This window comes from Pezoporus occidentalis, unplaced genomic scaffold (assembly GCF_034315485.1).
Source record: "Pezoporus occidentalis ecotype Australia unplaced genomic scaffold, CSIRO_AGI_Poc_V1 ctg72, whole genome shotgun sequence".
Taxonomy (NCBI): Eukaryota; Metazoa; Chordata; class Aves; order Psittaciformes; family Psittacidae; genus Pezoporus; species Pezoporus occidentalis.
Window position 1 is genome coordinate 3,726,680 of NW_026916072.1, and position 19,513 is coordinate 3,746,192.

Consider the following 19,513-nt stretch of genomic DNA (forward strand, 5'->3'; position numbering starts at 1 on the left):
AAGGGGACAGCAGAGTTAAAGGATGGGTGCAGCCAAGGCTTTTGGGGTGGTAAGTCCAAAGGGGACAGATGCTCCCTTGAGATTTTTTGGCCCATAGGCTACAGAGAAAGGCAGTCTGGGCCCAGAGCAATCAGATCCATCACAACCACCAGCCTCCTCTCTGTTCCTTCCTTCTTCCTCTCTCAGTTCCCATCACTGGCCACCACCAACAGGTCCAGAGGGTCCATAGCAGGAAGACTAGGAGAAGCAGAAAGCATTCTGAGCGTGGGAAGGAGAGTAGTGAGGGGATGAGGTGCAAAACTGCAAGGAAACATCTCTTTGGTGTAGACTTTGATGTTTTCCCGCTGGGCTGGGGCAGGCAGGCGGGAGCCTGGGCATCCGGCCTGAGAGAGGTGGGCAGGGAGGACACACACGGGTTTTTTCTCGTCCCCAAGGGTCGGGCAGGGCACAGCTCTGAAGTCTTGGTGACAGAAATTTTTAAAAAAACTGCTATTTGAACAAATCAGGATTATTAGAAACCAAGAAGGAGATATCTCTAGTATATATGAGAAGTATTTAATACATATTTATGTAATTGACTTGTGAGCACAAGCCTGAAGGCAAGGTTGATACGGGTGTCCCTGCCGCCTCCTGCGTGCAGGCCAGGGCTGTGCCTCCTGCGCCTCCTGTACTTGTGGACAAGTCTGCGTTTGTCTGTAGCTAGGACCTGTGTTTCTGTGAAGCTGTGCCCAAAGATATCCACGCTGTATTGTGATGATGACGTGTGTTCACAGTAAATTGATGCTGTGGGTCCAACGTCTCTGTCTCTGATGTGGACTTGGGCAGCGGTGCATGTGAAGGAGCGCGCCCTGCTTGTTCTCTGTTGTCCCGGAGGAGGAGCTGTGGCTGAAGCCACCACTGAAGTGAGTGCATAGGCATGGGGCTGTGCTCAAGAAGGCCACACGCCCCTTTTGCTCCACGAAAGACCCGGTCATCCTGGGGGGAGCAGTACTGGCTCCCCAGGTCCCAGGGTGGTTGGTGGTGGAATGCGAACACCGGGTCAGCCTGCTCAGCTCCTTTCTCTCGGTCCACAGCTCGCTGCCATCAGCAAGCACATCCTGCAGCCAGTGTCCTCTTCCTCACACCTCATAACCCCTGCCTGCCAGGCCGGGCACTTCAGAAAGGTCGCGTTCACTGTCACTTGCAGTGCAGTAGCTGAACAGTGCCTGGATTCAGGACCGGCTGCCCTCTCCTGCGGGGCTATGGGAGAAGGGGACCTGCTGCAGGGAAGCCCCCAGGCTTTCATTGGCAACCCTGCCTTAAAGACCTGGAGGAACAGAGGCCTTGGGTGGTGCCACAGACCCCTGCCCGGGAGCTGGCAGCGGGAGCACGGGAGGCAGAGCAGCACCGGGTCCTGTACCCCCCAGGGTCAGTAATGGAGGGAATGACAAAGGGAAGCAGCTCACAGCCACAGCTCCTCTGTGGCTCTGCAGCTTGGTGAGGGACTGGGGCCAAGAGAGGGGCCAGAGGGGTTTTGTGATGAAAAGTACAAACCTCCGTATCCCTAAATTTAAAGGATTTCTGTAAATTCTGCTTGGTGTCTAATTTCAGCTTCTAACTCTTATCTTTTGGTTGCTGGAGTCCTCTAGCCAGAAATTAGCTGCATTGGTACCTTGCACAGTGACAATACTGTGATGTTTGTAGGACCAGAGGGTAACAGGGAGACAGGCTGGTGACTTGTGGCTGGTGGTGCTTGCGCTGTGGAAGCAGAAGTCCTGAACTCAAGGGCAGATATTGTCCTACAGGCAGCTGAGAAGAAAAAAGCTGGGCTGCCCACAGTGATGCAGGAGCAGGGCTCTGGGCTGTAGCTGCTCTCTTGCGTAGAGAGGCCAAGAAGGGATGGTGCCCTTTATTTTAAAAGGGCTGCTTATTGCCTGCCTGTGTCGAGAATTGTCTTTCACGGTGCTCTAATGCTTCAAATGCACATCTGCAGTGTGTTGTGAAATCTGAGCACTGACCATGCTTTCTTAGCAGTGTCTTTACCATGTTTTCTTGGCTTAGCAGCAGGAGTGATTAATCCACAAAGCCCTTTCCAAACAGAAGGGTGGTGTAAGGAAGGGCTGTGACTCACGCGGGGGGGGAAGAAAAGGATGGTTGCAGTTTGTGAGCGCAGCAGCAGAAGCTGGTATTTTTGGCTTAATCTTGCCAAAGCTAGTTCCTGCTCCTCAAATCTATGCTAATGCAGCTTAAGGTGCACTTTCAAATGCCCTTGTGCTGCGTAAGTAGTGATGTGCACAAGTGACTGCTGCATGGTCCTGCGTCTCTTTGCCTGCAGTGGTTGGGGAAGTTTGGATCAGGCTTGTCAAACCCCTGGCAGATGTAATGAAGTAAAACTGAGTTGTTGACAGGGTGTGCAGCAGGAAAACAGCGCAGAGACATGGCCCAGGCCGTGCGGCAGGACAGGCAGCAAGTAGCAACTGTCTGTACCAAGTAGCCAGAGCGCAGCGATGGCCTGCGCGCTGTGCAAAGTGGCAGGCTTTCTCTCAACCAGTCCTTAGAGCTGCAGGAAGGGTCGGGCTGTGCAGCGTGTGCAGGGTTTGGGCTTTGGTGGTTCAAGGTCCGGGCAGCCCTGCATGTTGAAAAAAGACCAAACTCAGTATTGCTGCTTTTGCCTCGGGCACTCCTCTGGTGCACCAGTTGGCAAATACCGAAGGAGCTGATTAAGGGAGGGCCGTGTCATTGTCTTACTGGGACCTGTCTTTGATTATCTGTTCTGCTTTCTCAGAGCCATGCCCCTTCCCCACAAGTTACTAATCCTGGTCTCCCTCCCCAGGTCCTGCACAGCAAGCGACAGACACAGGTGACCAACAGAGGACACCTATGTCTGCCCTTGGTGTGAGGGTCCTATGTGCCTGCTCCTCCTGTGGCCCAGGACTGTTGGGTTCGGTGCCGCTCAGCGGATGGCTGCTCTGTCGCAGGCCACAGGGGGACATAGGCCCAGGAGCTTGAAGGATTGCTGCTTGCCTCTTCAAGTTGCTCTGCAGGAGGATCCTTAGGCTCCCACCTCTGGAAAGGCATGTACAGTCACAGCCTCTCAGTGAGCAGGAGCATGGCCACGTCCATATGCTTGCTTAGCAGGGAAGCAGCTGTGGAAATAGTTCCTGGTTAAGGGTAATGGTTTGCGGTTCCTCCCCTGTCAGCAGCAGTTTGGCAGCTGCCCTGAGCTCTGTGTCACATGCTGCACAAGCTGTGCCGTGCTCCGTGGCCACAATGTCCTCTCTTCTGAAGGGCCGTGGCCCGGTACCTGCTTTCCTTTTGCCTTGCGTTCAGCTGTGCCATTGTGTCTCCCCCTGAGGACACCCCGGCAGGAGCAGAGCTGAGCGGGCAGCACCGCTGCAGCACCGGCAGAGCACAGGGCTGCTGCCCTGCTCAGTAGCTGAAGGGCTGCAGTCAAGTGCCTCCCGCTCCAGCGGTCACCCTGGAGTGCTGCAGAGGTACAGAGGCTGCTGCTGCGATGGGCACTGGCAGCATGGGATGCCCCGCCAATGCCCACAGGCCCTGAGCCAAGTCCCTCCTGCCTTGCCCAGGACCAGAGATGTGTCCGGTCCAAGGAATGCCGGCAGTGCAGGGCCCGGCAGCGGCGCACCGTGGAGCGCGTGAGCAGGAGCTGCAGCGGCAGGACGGGTTGTGCCAGGCTCCGCACCGGAGCACTGGGGGCTGCGTCCTTGGCTGTGGTGCAGGGGGCAGGGAAGGAGGTGGGGGTCCCAGGTAGGCTCCATGCCCCTGTGTCGGTGCAGGGGGGGGTGTTAGTGGCAAAGCCGGGGCTCTCAGCATCCCTGTGTCCATGCAGGGACTCACTCAAAGACCAGCCTGAAACCGCTGGAAGTGTTCTTGTTCGCAGTTAATGTGGCTTTATTATGAATGTGTTGGGCTCCTCTCTCGACAGCAGTTAGTTACAGAGTGTTTCACATGGAAATGAGCAAAAGGACAGAACTTGAGGAACTAAATTCAAAAAGAAACATGATGCTGAAGAAAAGAATCAGGGCTCTGTTCTTAAGACGTTTAGCATAGAAGAAGCTAGGAGCACAGGTTGCCATTTCAATACAGTTAAGACGTTCACTTCTTTAATTATAGGTTTAAAATAGTATTTTGTACCTATTACATACAGGAAGATTACGCGTTGTTGCCCACATGCAGAAACAAGCAAAAGCAGAGTTTAACTCTTTCTCTCTATAGTTTTGTATCACCTCTGGCTCTGGATGGGTTCTGCTGGCTCCCGCAGGCTCAGCAGGGGCAGAATCTTTACAAATTGGCATTTTTACAAGGTTTTTTTTTCCCCGTAGTCTTTTAAGATGGAGGGAGGGAGGGGAAGGAGAAAAGTTGAAGGGAGAAGACGGACACAAAAGACTAAATAAAAAGTGTGGCGCCTCGAGGCAGAAGCAAACTGCCACAGGATAAAGGGGTCCGAGCAGCACGGCTGCAGCGAGCAGCAGCACCGAGCACATGGTTTTCGCTGGAGCATGTGCCAGTGACCACACTCCTGCCTGGAGGACGCAGGCACCTTGCAAAACCTCACTACTACTGCTGCTTAGTCACAATTGCTTCAAGTTTAAAACTGAGAAACATTCATGTGTGGGTCTATCTAAAGTTAGTGCATTAGCTTTACACCTAGCCACGCTTCAGGATCCAGGGAGCCAGTCAAGGAGGGTCACATTCGTTCCTGCACTGCTGGCAGCAGCCCACTGCAGGTGAGCCAGAAGCTCCCCCCCCACCCCAGCAGTGTCCAGGGGCAGCAGGAGCAGCTGTGGTACCACCTGCAGTCTCTTGCCATAACCAGCACTCACGGGCACTGAGCCCATTGGGTTACAGAGAATGACATTTATTCTTCTGGCAGACACACTGTGATTCCATGGTTAGAATGAGTACAGCGCAGGACAGAGATCTGCTGAGTCCCGAGTGAGCTGACATGCTCCTACCAAGGGCTTTGCTGAAGGGCTGGCTGTGGCCAGCCTCAGCCTTGTGCTGCAGCCGCTGCAGTTCAGACATGGCTGAGCCCTGCTGCTGCCAGCAGGTTCTCTGGGGCCTTTGTATGTTGCTGTTCAAATTGCAGCGTCTAAGTATTTGCGCTGAGAAACCTCTGAACTAAGAGTACATGGTGTCATGTCAACATATATAAATTATTAAATTCACACAAAACTCAGCTTAACATCAAAAAATAAATATATAAATTAAATGCAAAATAAACAGTTTTCCTAGAAACTCCATTTGAATCCCAGGAGCAAGTTTCTAAGCAGCATTTTCTTTGTGTCAGCTGCCAGAAAAGAAGCACTGAGACTGATGTGTCCCAGGCAAGCACAACACAGGGTCCTGGATGCTTATTATGAAGTCAGACCTCGGCGCCGGGCCAAGCACCGTGGGTGACACAGCAGATGGAAATACCTTGGAGCTGTATGTCCAGCCTTGCAGTATTGCTTTCTAGCTCATCCCTCCTTCCCCAGAGCACACCCTACTGCCACTCTTTGTCATACAGAAAGATAATCTCCGTCTTTGTGCTAAGTCCCTCTTGCAAGGCTCTCAGATTCTAACATTCCTGCTGCTCTCCCTGCAGGAGCTCCACAGCTGGGATGGGTCTGGACACTAAGGAGGCTCTGGGTGACTGTTAGCAGCAATGATGCACTCGGGGCTACTCTCGTGCCAGGATGGCCAGCGAGCAGCACCCACAGGAGGTGTGCCAGCAGCGGGCTGCACGGTGCGCACAGTGCTGCGACAGCACCTCCACTGCGCTGGCGACAGGACTCTGCTTGTCCCTGCCTCTGCTGTGGAGGGCCTGAGAGCAGCTACGCTTGCTAAACTACTCTCCCCAGGTGGTTTTGGAAGGGGTTATCTTTCCTTACACCGCAGGTTCTGTTCCCTGCATCCTGGACACCTGGGAGACAACACAAAGCTTGAACACAGCTAAGAGCTTGGGCCAGTGGCAAACAGGCAGCAAGGGACCTGCTGCTGCTGCAGAGCTGTCACACGCCAGCTACACCGGCCAGACAGGAGCCTCTATCAGGTGGGTTCCTCAGCTGCCTCACCACAATCCTCAAGAAAGCCTTTGGTTTACAAGGACGGGAGGTTGCTCGTACATCTTAGGCAGTGGCCGGGGTTGTTTCAGCCCTTCAACTTTAGAGGGGGCTGTAGTTGTGCGTTTGGATACTCCTTGTGTGACTCCTCAGGCAGCAGCCCCTCTGCGCCTCCTACTGCCACGCTGCTGATGTGCAGGAGTAAGTCGGCCACTCTGAGTGCAAAGCTCAAGTTAGCAGGTTAGGAATGTGCTCTTTATAGCAAAGAACAGGTAGAACCCTCCCCTCCCACCTACATCCCCAAAACTGTCCTTCATCCCAGTTCCTTGATCATAGCCAGCAGGTGAAGCAGGATGCTACAACCAAACACTTGGGACAGAAACCTGCAGAGAGAGCTGGCAAGCAGGGGTCCTGCCCAGCTGGAGTACAGGACCCTTGGTCAGAACACCATCTGTATGTTCAAGATGGGAGATGGAAGAATGACCTTCACTGTCACCTTACAGTTGGAGGGTTTTGCCTTCCCTCATTTCCTAGGTGCATTTTCTTTGCAGATTAGTTTTCTTCTCTGTCCCCCTACCCCCCATGCACTGTCTACATGCAGCAGCAGCACTTCAGCCCTCACCAGAAAGATGAGGTTTGTGATGCTACAAGTTAAATGGCAAGGCAGCCAGGAAGAGAGTAGAACAAGCTCTCACAGCAGCAAGGCAGCCAAAATAGTCTACAGAAACGGTACAGGCAGCCGAATAAAGCAGGGAAAATGAAAGTGCCCCTGGCCTGCAACTGCTCTTGCACGAATTCTCAGCTCAGTCCAGAATATTAGAGCCCTACACTTCTTTCTCATGGCATCCAGTGCTGAGCTAGATGGATACCCGATTGCCTGACAAATGGGAACCATGTAGAGGACTAAACCAGAGAAGAACTGGACCGTGATTAGATGGTGTCTCTGATGTTGCATCGGTGATTGGAGAGTCAATGGATGAATGCAAAGTGTGGAAGATTTAGAATTCGATCTTACAGGCTGGAAAAGATTCATCCTGCATCACAACAGTGCTGCTGCTTGCCAGTACCATGATGTTTAGCTCCTGCTGTTTCTCATGGGTCTGCTGGTACCATTCTCGTGTGACTTCAGTATCATGTGTTGGGATCAATGTCACCTGGGAAAAGAAAGCAGCAGAAATGATTGTCTGAGAACACCTGCAGTGACAAACAATGCCCACAGGAGCTGAGGCTAAATTTTCCCGTTCATTTTGGAGCACTGTACCCTTGGTACTTCTTGTTCTATTTAATGTCTTTCAGAGGTCAGGCTCTCTAAGGCAGAGCTGGTGCTTTATTTTATGCACTACCAGCACAATGGCTGCAAAGTTGTAGGACTAAGATCTTAATGATGAAAACAGCTGCAGTGCAGGGGAAAGCATCACCCTGTGGAGCTCCTGAAACAGCCTTAGAAAGACCCATCAGTGTGAAAATGAACAATTCTGAAAGTGCCACTGTTAACGGCCTGACAGTAGGCTTTATGTGCCTACTGACCCAACGTGCAGCTTTGGGACCTTGAAATCTGAGGCTGCTTGATCTGAAAGAACATACACACTTTCTTGTACCTGGCTTCAGAAGGAGTGCCTACCCGGAATGTCCTGCAAACTGAACTGAGCAGGAACTATGGGTAAGAACACTCTGGTTTGAAAGCACTAATAAAAAAGTTGCTATCAGAAAGATCACCAGTGAGCAACAAATGCCACTGTGTGTGGGATGCTGTGATGAACATACAGACTTGTTGGTGCTTGTTCTGCCTTGAGGAAGACAAGGAGGAGTGTATGATCGCTAAATGCTTCCTCCCCTCAGAAGGAAAGGAGGACCTACCTGCTTCCACTCACACCACTTTGGGGCTGTCCTCATCATGGGTACAAACAGTTACTCTTCTAAGATTGCAGAGCAATACTTCCCCAATACAATTTGCTTCCTCTCAGTATTTCCTCATTTCTCCCTCTAAGTATCTCTGTGACACACAACTCCTCCCCAGCACTTGTGACACAAGTAGCATCACACACACTCCTTGGCATTCCCGTGACCTACCTGCAGGTTCTCACCCCACTGAGACTTCCCCTCCAGGAGGGCATCCAACACTGCACGGCTCGGCTCTCCATTGGCTGCATCATTCCCACTCACAACATAATATGATGCTCGAACCCGCTTGAAGAACTCTGGATCCGTGTTCTTTCCACTGCAATGGTTGGGGATGTATGCCAAGTCCACATAGACAGGTGGACCCATGGGCACAGGCAAACTGCTCTTCGGACTATTGGAAGCTTTGGGAAAAAAAAGAAAAAAAAAGAAAAAATAGAAAAGAGAGGCTATCAAAACCCTCCTTCTGGAAAGGAGAAGCTCTCAAATTAACACTGAAGGACTTGAATTCCAGAAAGCTGCATTCCCCCAGCAGCTGCAGCAACAAAGGTAAGATTTATCCATTCATCTGCTGCTCGGAGGTGACCTGGATGTATTTCTGGACCACTGCTGTCACAGCTCCTGGAAGGGAAAGGGAGTTCTGCTGTTCTGTGGGGAGGGACTGGAAGTCTTTAGGCTCAGAAACTTTTCCTGAAGAAGGGAAACAAAAATCTCCGTTATTAGCTTTTGCAGAGTTGTTGTTCCAATCAATATTTGGTACTGAATTTTGTTGTTTTTTTTTGCTAAAGAAATCCATTCTGATGGCCTTTATATGCTATCCTAAGGTATTACAGTAGCTTTCTGGACGCTCCACAACGGCTTTTTGCCATCCCTGTGAATTGCTGCCATTCCAAGGACTCTATTGCTCTTTCCTATCAACCTTTTGTACCTCTTTTCTTCATTTGCTGCTGCTTACATTTATGAGATGAGGGATGGTCAAACAAGAGCTGTTATACTCAGCAATATATGTGTATACATACACACACACAACCCATAGAAGGACTGTCCCTCCCCTCCCTCCCGCTCTCTGTGGAATCACAGAGGCCTCTGTCCTCTTTTTCCTTCCCTATACTATGATCTCTGGGTAGTCTCTTCTGTGAGCAAAAAGCCACTAACTGCTAGGATGGACACCTCATTGTGCTGCCTGGCTGCTACACAAAGAATCCCTTCCTTTCCCAGCCAGTCTTACGGTTGCTGACTCCTCACCCCAAGTTTGTTTTGGGCAACTCACAGCACTGCTCCATGCACAACCTCTACATCCTATAACTTTGTCTCAACCCTCCCTTCAGACTCACATATCCAGGCACCGCATCTTGCCAGTTCTGCGCAGCATCTCCAAGATATGACTGCTCTGCACAGGCACTCTGTTAATACCCTGCTGCAGGCTCTCTCTTGACTGCACCCTATGTGCTTGTCAGTTGATCATGAGCATCACCCCTCTCAGCTGTCAGTTCAGTCCACATTCCTTTGCAGAGCCCTCCTGGGCCTAGCACTGTGACCACCCCACTGCTCTGGCTGCTACTTTCACTCCCCACTACAATGAGCAGCCCCTTCATCAACCATGTGGCTTGTCCACCGCTGCTGCTGCCAGTGACACCATCTGTCAGTGACACCAGTTTGCCCCTCCTGGGCTGTATTTGCAACACACATGCACAAGGGCTCTCTTTGTGTCTTTCCCTTCAGCTGTTCTCATGCGAGAGGAGTTTCCTGTAGTGCCTCTGCAAACTTCCCCCACTTCTATTACACCCTCTCTTTGCTGCAGTGTCTACAATGGGCAGCTACTAAGACCACAGACATCAGCTGGTTTACAGTTTTCTCCATTCTTTAGGGTGCCCAGAGAAGCTGTGGCTGCCCCATCCCTGGCAGTGCTCAAGGCCAGGTTGGACACAGGGGCTTGGAGCAAGCTGCTCCGGTGGAAGGGGTCCCTGCCCGTGGCAGGGGTTGGAGCTGGATGGGCTTTGAGGTCCCTTCACACCCAAACCAGGCTGGGATTCTCCGATTCTATGGACATGCATGCTTAAGGAAGAATTTCTTACCAGGGTTTGTTTTGATGCCATTAACAAGGCTCTTGCCGGGGTTGCTGTGGCTGCTCCGGGATAACTCATCCTCTGGCTGCACCATTCCACCGCGTGGTTTGGGCTTCTCTCCACCATCTCTTTCTTTCTTGGCAGTGACGGACTTTGGAGATTTGTCCGATGGCTGTTTCACAGGAGTGGGGGATCGTTTCCCTTTCACGTCTATTTTACGGGCAGGTGAGGAAGACTTGGGCTTGCTCAAAGGCTTCCTCACACCTTTGTTCTTCTCTTTCATGTCTTTCTTGGAGATTTTATCAGTTCTGCTCATGCTTTGCTCATTTACCAACATATCAGGGTCTACCATGCAGACGTCAGGGTGAGGAGGGTGGGGATGGGGATCTACCATTGGAAGGGGCTGAGGATCATGACTGGACCTAGAGCTGGTGTGATGAGCATTCCCAACAGCTTTGTCCACTGGGAGGAAATCGGCATCTTCGTCCGAGTCCATGTTGGCATCTGCTGTGATGGATGGACATTCTTCTGTCTCAGGTGGGACATCCGAGTCTGACTGAGAGGTTCCAGAATCACTCACTGATGTTGGAGGAGTTTCCTCCACTGTGGCACTTTGCATGGGGCTACTACCAGTGTGGGGTGGTCTTCCTTGCACTGAAGGATGACCATCCTCTTGTGAGAGGTCACTATCCTCAGAGAGCTCATGAGGGCTCGGGTTGATGAATGAGGGAGAGAGTTCTCCTTTCCTGTGCTTGTATTCACATGAGGAGAATTTCTGTCCACAACCTGAACTGCCTCTTAAACGTGGCTCCATCTCATGGGAAGCATCTCCATGGTCCTCTGTTTTTCCACCCCTCTGCGCATCCGGGAAAAAGGGCTGGAAACTGTGTGCAGGGGACATCAGAGAGGAAGGACGGCTCTGCCTCTCTGTGTCTGCTTTGCCCGCACATGGAGAAAAACTGCTGTCAGAATCAGCACATGGCTTTTCATCTTTTGCTTGTGCTGCATGGTATGTACTTTGGAAAGCCTGCAGACTGGTGCTCACCTCTGTTGGACCATTGGCTGTGGTTTCATCTTTGGCTGTGGTTTCATCTTTATGCTGATGATGAGGAAATGATGTCAGGACATCAGGGAGAGATGTCAGTGTCATCGGGTGTTCTGCAAATGGTGTCTTCTGCTCTGGGCTGCTTACACAGGGTTGCCGTTGTTTCTCTGCAGAGAATGGTGTGGGGTCTGAGCTCTGCCATTCCCTTCTGCTTGATGAAATGCTGTCACCCATGCCACTGGTGAATGGAGAACCATGTTCTTTAGCAAACACAAAGTCTTTGGTTTCAGCTGTGTGTGTTTTCACAGCACTATCTGGAATCTGTGGAGATACATCCCAATGACTCCTGGTACCTGGTTCCTCTCCTGCACCTGTGTATGTGGAAAGCATATGGGAGTAGAAGCTTTCTGCTTTAGTTGGTATCACAGGAGTGGTAGCTTCAGATGAAGGTTCCTCTGACAGGCTGGAAGATTCATCTTTCAGCTGATGCTGGGGCACAGCCTCCCTTTCCACAGCTTTGGAGAACAACTTATCTTCTTCATAGGGACTCAGTGGTGAGAATTTAGCAAAAGATGAGTCAAGGCTGCCGATTTTCTCAGGAACCTCCAAGTACTCATCTGTCTTCCCCTGGTCTGACAGCAAAGCACGAGCAGCCTTTAAAGGAAGAGAGATATCCCCAGAATGACTTGCCGAGGTTTGCTCATGTCTGAGCATACTGGATGTTTCCCTCTTTCCTAGCAGGGAGCATTGGAATCCCGAACGGCTGTGCATCACTGTGCCCTCTGCTGTTGGGCTCTTTCTGAATGCCTCCTCCTGTTTTCCAGAAGCACATTTCAAGTCTATGGCTTGGTCCTGGCTCTCTGAGGCTGCTGCTGCGCTTGGATAATCTGTTACACAGAAACGTGATTCTTCTGGGGAATGTTCGGCATCTTCTCCCTTTTGTGAAGAATCTTGTCTTAGCTGGCACACTTCTAAGGTCTGCTGATCTCTGCCCACGTCTGGCAGGTCCCTGTAACCAGCAATGTGTGTCCCAACAGTGGCTGATGCAGTTTTCCTACCCCCATATTCCTCTTTCCACGCTGGATCAGAGGGTGACGAGGCAGTAGAACTGGGTGAAATGGACTCCTGACGCGTGCTTTGCAGAAGGGGTTCTGGTACATGAAACTTGTCCATGGCTGAGATGTGTGCATAGACTGTGCCTGTACCTTCAGCAGGGCTGTGCAGTTTAGACTCCTTCTCAGATTTTTCCTTAGCACCTTTTTCTAACTCTGAGTCACTCGTGCTTTCTTCCCCTCGACCTGCTTTCTCACAGTACGTGCCTTTGGGGTTTGAGCTTTCAGATTTCAGGAACAGAGATACCTGCTCCTGGCTGGACAAAAGGATGTTCTCATCCGGAGAGGCAGCGTCAATGTAAGCAGCTGATTTCTGTTGATAAAATGTATCAGTCATGTCTGTGAGAGAGGCAAATGCTGTGCTTGCAGATGATGGGTGCAGTTCAGAGTCCAATTCTTCTGGAGAAGAAGACACCTTCAATTTTTCCTGTCCTGCAGGTATCCTAGGCTTATCTCTTTCAGACAAGGGCAAGTATCTTTCATGGATGTCTGCATAGTCAAAGGCTGACTCTGCTTTATCTTTAGGGGATGCTGGAGATGACAACTCCTTCTCAGCAGAGGTATAAAGGCAGGACTCTTCTTCCTTTGCAGAGACATAAAAGCTTTGACCTTTTTGAGAAACCAGTGCTGTTGCTGGCATCTTGTCAGCATGAGCTGGGCTGTCTGCACCCTTGGGTCTGAAGGGGGAGGATCCAACTCCAGACACAATCATCTTCTCATAGATGTCAGCATACTTGAAACTTCTTTCATCAGGGTAGGGAGTTGGTTCTCTTTCTTCTTGCTCTTGTCCTGTAAAACTGTCATCACCTCTGGGTCTGCAGACCCCTTCCTCATAGGAATAAGGCTCAGGAGAGCTCATGGAAAGGGTCTCTGGAGGATATGCCACTCTGCTGGCAGAACCTGCAGCCTCAGCATGGCCCATGGCAGCACTGCTTTTCTGACAAGGGCCTTGCCCTAGGGGGGAGTGTGCAAGCTGCCCTGAACCTGAAGCACTTCCTTCTGGGGATGCTGCTGTATGTTCATATTCTGCTGGTCTTGTAGATTGCAGCAGAGTAGATGCTGCCGCCATCTGCTCTTTTCTTCCTGTAGAGTCATAGAGACCTTTAGTGGATTTACAGTCCTCTTGCTTTCTATCTGACTTGTATTTACAGTCTATTTCCTGATACAAACCACTGATGTCTGATTTCATTGATTTCTTCTTCAGTGGGACTTCCTCCTGTAGAAGTGGCTTGTACTGATCTAACTGGTAAGGCCTCTCTGTTTCTGGTGGTGTGTCAATCTCCTTTTCCTGAGCGGTAGCTATTGCAGACAGAGGAGATGCTGTCAGTGCTTGGTCTAGTGACTTTGCGTAGATATCTAGGGCAGCTTTCTCATCATCATCTAAGTAGGAGTAATCTTGTTTAGATGTCAAGAACAATTCTTGCCTTTGTTTGCTTCCAGCTAATGCTTTGGCCTGATTTTCCTCACCGAAGACGTATCGAGAAGACAGAGGAGAGCTTTCCATTTGTGTTCTTTCTGGGAGTGTGATGTCAGGAGGAACTGTTTCCTCTTTCTTTGTTTCTGATGCAGGTTTGGCACTCTTCTGTGTGTCTTCTTTGTAATCACATGATTCTATCTTTAAACATGCTGTTTCTGCTTGCTGTAGCACAGGTTTGTCTTCAGCATGGCAGAGATTCTCATCCTCTTCCTTGGGTAACTGCCCTCCTCTTCCAGCATCTCTTCCTTCCTGAAGATACCCATATGCAGAGTCCCATATTTCCCTTTCTGCTCCCCCCCAGGTGTGACCGGCAGGCACTTTAGGAGACAGGACCTCCTCCTCTCGCATTTTAGGAGACGATTTTGCTTCATATGCTGGTACCTCGTCCAAAAATGTGCTCTCTCTCTCTTTATCGTATCTCTGCCTCCTTCCCTGAACCGGTTTCTCCTTTACCTCTTCTGGGAACCACACTTTCTTCTCACAGCTTAAATCTTTCATGTAAAAGTCTTCCATTTCCAGAGATCTTTCTTCTTGAGCTTCGTTGAACCTGCAAGGTTTTACACCTTCAGCAGAAATGTGTGAAGATGTTTTATCCTCAGTTGGGCTACATTCTGTGAAGTGTAAGCCCTTTTCATCTGGAGATACTTCCTGAGAGTCCAAGCCTGCAGTTCTTCCCCTAAATGGACCCTTTTCTGATGCAGAAAATAAACTGCTGTCATCTGGAGACATATCTTCAGCTGAACTATCTCTGAGGGATGTGCCTTTAACTGAGCTACTTTCTGGACAAGGAGAAGATTTTGACACTTCTTCTGTGAGTTCTTTGGCAAAAATTTTCATCGATTTTTCATACATAGCTGGGCTCTGCTCTGTGAAATCCAGGGATTTCATAGCTTCTGAATGCAATTTAGCAGTAAAGTCAGACATGGCTTTTTCTTCTGTGAAACGGAGAGATTTGAGGTCTTCTGAAGAAATTCCTTTAACAAAAATGTCTGAAGAGATTTCCTTGCTGGGGCTCTCAGTGAGAGAAACAGATTTAGTTTCTTCTGGAGAAATGTCTTTAATGGAAACATGAGAAGATTTGTCTTCTTCTGAGGTGTCTCCTGTGGAATACAGCACTTTTCCTTCTGCACTCACTCCCTTAACAGAAATATCTGAGGACTTTTCTTTACCAATACTTTCTTCTGCAAAAGAAAGTGATTTGGTGTCATCTGGTGAAACCTGTGAAGATTTGTCACTCTCAGATTTGCTTTGGCTTGTGAACTGTGGAGGATCCACACCTCCTGGAGATGCTTCTGTGGTAGAGAATGGCTCAAAGGACAAGGGCTTTGAAAATCCCATTAAACTTTCTGTCATGGATTTAGTTCCTTGCTCTTTTTCTGGCTCCAGAAATGTATCTGTGCTGGGGTGGAGCCACACGGGACGCTCCTCCTTCTCCCCTACCACCACTGTGTCCTGCTTATGGTAGGAGAGCCAGGGCAGTTCTTCCTTCCCCAGGGGGTCTTCCTGCACCTCCTCTCCAGGAGACACTGGAACGTCACTGCCCAGGTCCAGCTTGTGCTGTACAGGTCCAGGCACTTCTTTTTCATGCCTGTATTTTGCTGCAGATACCTCGTCTTCTCCGAGAGTTTCACCCTTGGTTCCCTTCACCACAACAGAAGTTTGGCCTTCCAATTTCTTGGCGGCATCATCTCTTTGTTTTTCAAATAGATCTGAATCTACTGTTTCTAGTTTTTCCTCCACTGGTGACTGGTAGAAAGGTGTGTGTCCTGCACTGGTGGGGCCAGAAGTGGTGGGAGAGGCCATTTTGACTGTACTGTCATCAGGACTCATGCATCGCTCTTCAGCCTCTGCAGCATCAACCTGGGAAAATGGTGTTTCTTCAGAGGATAGTGGCAGACCAGAAGTCTGCATCACTTGCATGGGAGCATCGATTAACACATTATCAGGACATCCTTGGTGAGCAAACATGGGGGCACTGTAATGCCCCCTGAGTTTCTCAGGCATTTCAATATTTGGGGTCCCATCTTCTTCTTCCTCTTCATCTTCTGCCTCTTCGTGAAGATCCTTTTTTGGAGCTTCCAGTTTTCTCTCTCCTTCTGCTAACGCTTGGAAATCTTCCGGGGGTGGAGATTTAAAATATTTGTCTTCCTCCAAGGATGATGTAGGAGAGATTGTGCCAGCAGAGGGAACATAGTCGAGACCTTGGGTTGCTTCAGTCCGAGAGGAGGGCATGCTGTTTACCGTGTCTAAAAGTAAGGAGCTTTTCCCAGTCTCTTCTGTCTGTGGTGCTGTTATAGACGCAACAGATTGGTCTTCTGCTACTGAGGTTGCAAAAGATGAAAGCTTATCACATTCTGTAATGGAGGTAGCAGAGGATATATGTTCCTCCTCAGCTAGAGGTGCTGCCACAATGTTTGTAGGATATGCCAGGATTTCAGACTCCTGGCCAACATAGCCCTTGGCTGGAAGGTCAGCAGTAGGCATGGCCTGTATTCCATGTATTACTTCAAAAGAGCCTGGGTGGTCAGGAACAGAAATGTCATAGGTATTGACATCATACTTCAAGTGTGGGATCCTCTCTTCCTGTTCATCGTGTATTTCTTCATCAGAAATGGTCTGCTCTGTTTCTGAGTATCCTGGGATTGTTTCATCTTGGATATATGACACATGTTCTGCTGTTGCCCCTGGTGTGACTGGCAGACTGCTCAGATATGACTCTTCCTTTCTTATGTCCTTTCCAAGTAACTTGGTTTTCTCACCCATGTCACTAAACTCTTTTTCCTTTTCTGTAGTGGTAAATATTTTATCCTCCCTCTCATCCTGATTCAGCTCATAGAAGTTTCTGTTCTTTTCCTTCTCCTCTACCTTCACAGGGTGCTCTTCCTTTTCTTCCAGTTCTGCCTTTTCTATCACATCTTCTCTCTTTTCCTTCTCACCTTCTTCCCGTGCCTCTGTCCCCTCACAAGTCTTTGTTTCTGTTTCCCTCTGTTTTCTGTCCAAAGGGATTTTCTCCTCTTCCTCCATTTCTTCCTCTCTGAGCACCGATGATCGAACACCCTTTGCTAAGAGGTCTACCTGTGATGGTACCTGTTCTTTGTCTGTCAACAGCTGAACTTCCTTGTCCTGCTCAGCCTGCGTCTCGCGGTGTTTCACGTCACGATTTTCATCTATTGTTCTTTTTTCATCCTCTATTTTTTCGGCAAGTCCTGCTCTCGGTTCTAGCTGAGGGACTGTCTTTTCCTCTGCTGGCGATGCTTTTTCCATATCAGCAGTAGTCATTACCCGATCAGAAATGTTTGTTTCCAAAAGCAGATCCACTTCAAGGCAGCTCTGAGCAATCACGTCAGCAGAGTCTTTCATCTCAGTTTCAGGTATTCTCATGATCTGATCACTAACCTCAATATCAGACACTTCTTGTGTCACCTGCAAGGCCTCTTTCTCCTCATGCTTCATTTCCTCAAAGTCCTTTGTAAGATCTTCTGGTGAAGATAGGACTAACCTCTGTTCAGCTATGGAAGCCTCTTCTGGCTCCACCTGCATGGGTGCCTTCTCCATTGGTGACATCTTCAGGTCAGCAGGTATTTCCTTTTCAGGTTTGACCTTGATCTTCTCAGTTTTGAGTCTGCCTGGAACTTTTGCCTTGTATAATGTTTTTCTCACTTCTGGTGTAAATGGTTTTAAGTCTGGTTTAGAATTTTTTTTGGGCTCTGGTTTTGTTTCTTTCTTTTTATCCTCTTTCTTGGACTCTTTTTTTTCCTCTTTCTTTCCATCATCTTTTTTTAAGTCCTTTTTCTCTTTCTTAATCTCCTTCTTTTCTTTGTCTTTCTTCTCCTCCAGTTTGGATACTTTCTCCTTGAGATGCTTTTTTCCAACCTTGTCTTTTGCCAGTTTTCTTTTCTCAGCCTTCAGAGCATCACTTGTCTCTGTCTTTATCTTTTCATGTTTAACAGGTTTCTCCAGAATTTTCTCTGAGTGTTCTTTAACCTTTTTCTCAATTTTAGCATCCTTTATGACTTCCGGTTTTACCTCCTTAATCCCCTCCTCCACTGCCTCTTCTTTCTTAGCTTGCTTTGTCACAGATGGCTTGGGGGAAGACTTAAGACTCTCTTTACTGTCAGTTCTTTGTTTAATTTTGGACTGCTTCAGCACAGGTGGAGGTATTCCAGAAGTGATATCCTTCTGAGTAGCCACTGGGTACCTCAGAAAATCCAGGTGCTTGAGTTTCTCAAGACCTTCCAGTATCTTATTTTGAGGAGCATTTCCAGGAAACAAAACCCTTACAATTTTCTCTGTTGGGCTGGCTGGAAGCCACACTACCAGGGCTGTGATGGATGTGAGATAGGGAACAGAAATTTCACCTTCTTTCCCACTTGCTAGAATTACGCCAGTCTTTGCTTTACTATTACCAGCCCATTTCTGCATTAGAAACTGCATTTCTTTACTGTCCTTGACAGGATTCAGTATATACATGTCCAGCTTACCCACTCCCATTTTATGGAAAAGTGTGATAGGTTCAATGGTACTGCTCACCACCCTGTACAGAGGCTCTGCTTTAATGCCTAGTCTGCTGAGATACTGCAGTGTCAGACAAGCTTCTTCGATGCTCCTCTTTACTTTCATGGATGATTCAGGCATCTTCAGTTTTTCAGGAACGTTAAAAAAAACCACCCCTAGCTCAGGAGAAATGAGGTTCTTCATCCAGTCACTGTAATTCGTAGAGCCCTGGGACTGCTCCTCCTCTTGCTCAGCAACTTTCCTCTGCAGCAGCCCATTGATGCCAGGTAGGTTGTCAGCACCGATGTGGGTGAGCAGGATTGAGTCGATCCTATCCAGGTGCCTTACCAGCTTCCAGAAGCAGGATTTTCTGTCAGAGCCACCATCCACAAGGATGTTAAACCCATTGACAGCAAAGAGAGCAGAATCACCTCTTCCCCCAGGGAAGATGTAGCAGCAGGGTTTAGAAAGCTTCAGAAAGCCCCCTGAGGTGGGCGGCTCCAGGAGATCAAATGGAGACGGCACGTCAACTGTCTCAGAGACATATTCTGCAAACTCAGACACCCCATCCATTTCTGGCAGAACTGGATCAGGATTCAGTTTCAGATTAATGATTTCCTGAAATCGAGGATGTCCAAGGTTGCTCCAGTCTCCTTCTCCCAAGCACGACACAGTAAGGGAGGCCTTGATACCTGAATCAGTGTCACTGAGAATCTGGGTGACCTAATGAGACAAACACAAGCAATCAAAGGTCAAACACAGCTCTGAGACCAATTTGGCACTTCAGAAAAAAAAACCTGACAGTATTTCTGCCAGTTAATGCTGAAATAGTGAAACACCACAAGCCCTTTGCTGACAGGAAACACTGGGGATAGATTAAACAGTCCAAAAGCAAAAGCCCTTTGCAAATCATTGCATGGGACCATGTTCTGCCATCCTTTGAAATTCTTAATGTTCACAGGCTGCTCCGCTTCCTGACTGTTGGGAGGGCACAGTGACAAGACCTCAGGAAAAAAAAGGAAAGCAGGAACCAACTTGTCCACTTTCCTTACTTCTTCCTATGTAACCTGGGATATCAGTCCCTGGCTTGGGCTCAAAAGTAGAAGTTTCTGTTTGATTTGTGAATTCAAACCCTGAGATACCCTTTTCAGTCCTTGTATGAACTTACCCTTGGTCATTGGCTAGTGAATGATCATACAGCACTTGGTGCAGTTTCAGTGCCATAGGACTTCCTTTTTTATTCAGACTCATTTTCTTCCCTGGGACCTATTTTGAAAGTTGTGATTCCGTCTCCAGTAAGACACAGGGCTGGGGACATGCTACATGATCGGTGAGTAGAACTAAGGTCAATAAAATTTCCAAGGCTCCTTAGAGCT

General features: G+C 49.1%; 1 protein-coding gene across 4 annotated transcripts in view; it reads right to left on the reverse strand.

Annotated features, from left to right (window-relative positions):
- Window positions 1-7,032: 7,032 nt before the first annotated feature.
- Window positions 7,033-19,513, reverse strand: part of MAP1A (microtubule associated protein 1A) — a 49,066-nt gene continuing 36,585 nt past the window's right edge. For all 4 annotated transcript variants that reach the window (XM_062642602.1, XM_062642603.1, XM_062642605.1 and 1 more), the window contains 3 exons: window positions 10,019-18,860; window positions 8,115-8,347; window positions 7,033-7,198 (listed from right to left, as the gene is read on the reverse strand). In XM_062642602.1, coding sequence (XP_062498586.1) covers window positions 7,043-7,198; window positions 8,115-8,347; window positions 10,019-18,860 — 9,231 coding nt within the window. In that variant the 3' untranslated portion in view covers window positions 7,033-7,042. The remainder of the gene's footprint in view (window positions 7,199-8,114; window positions 8,348-10,018; window positions 18,861-19,513) is intronic.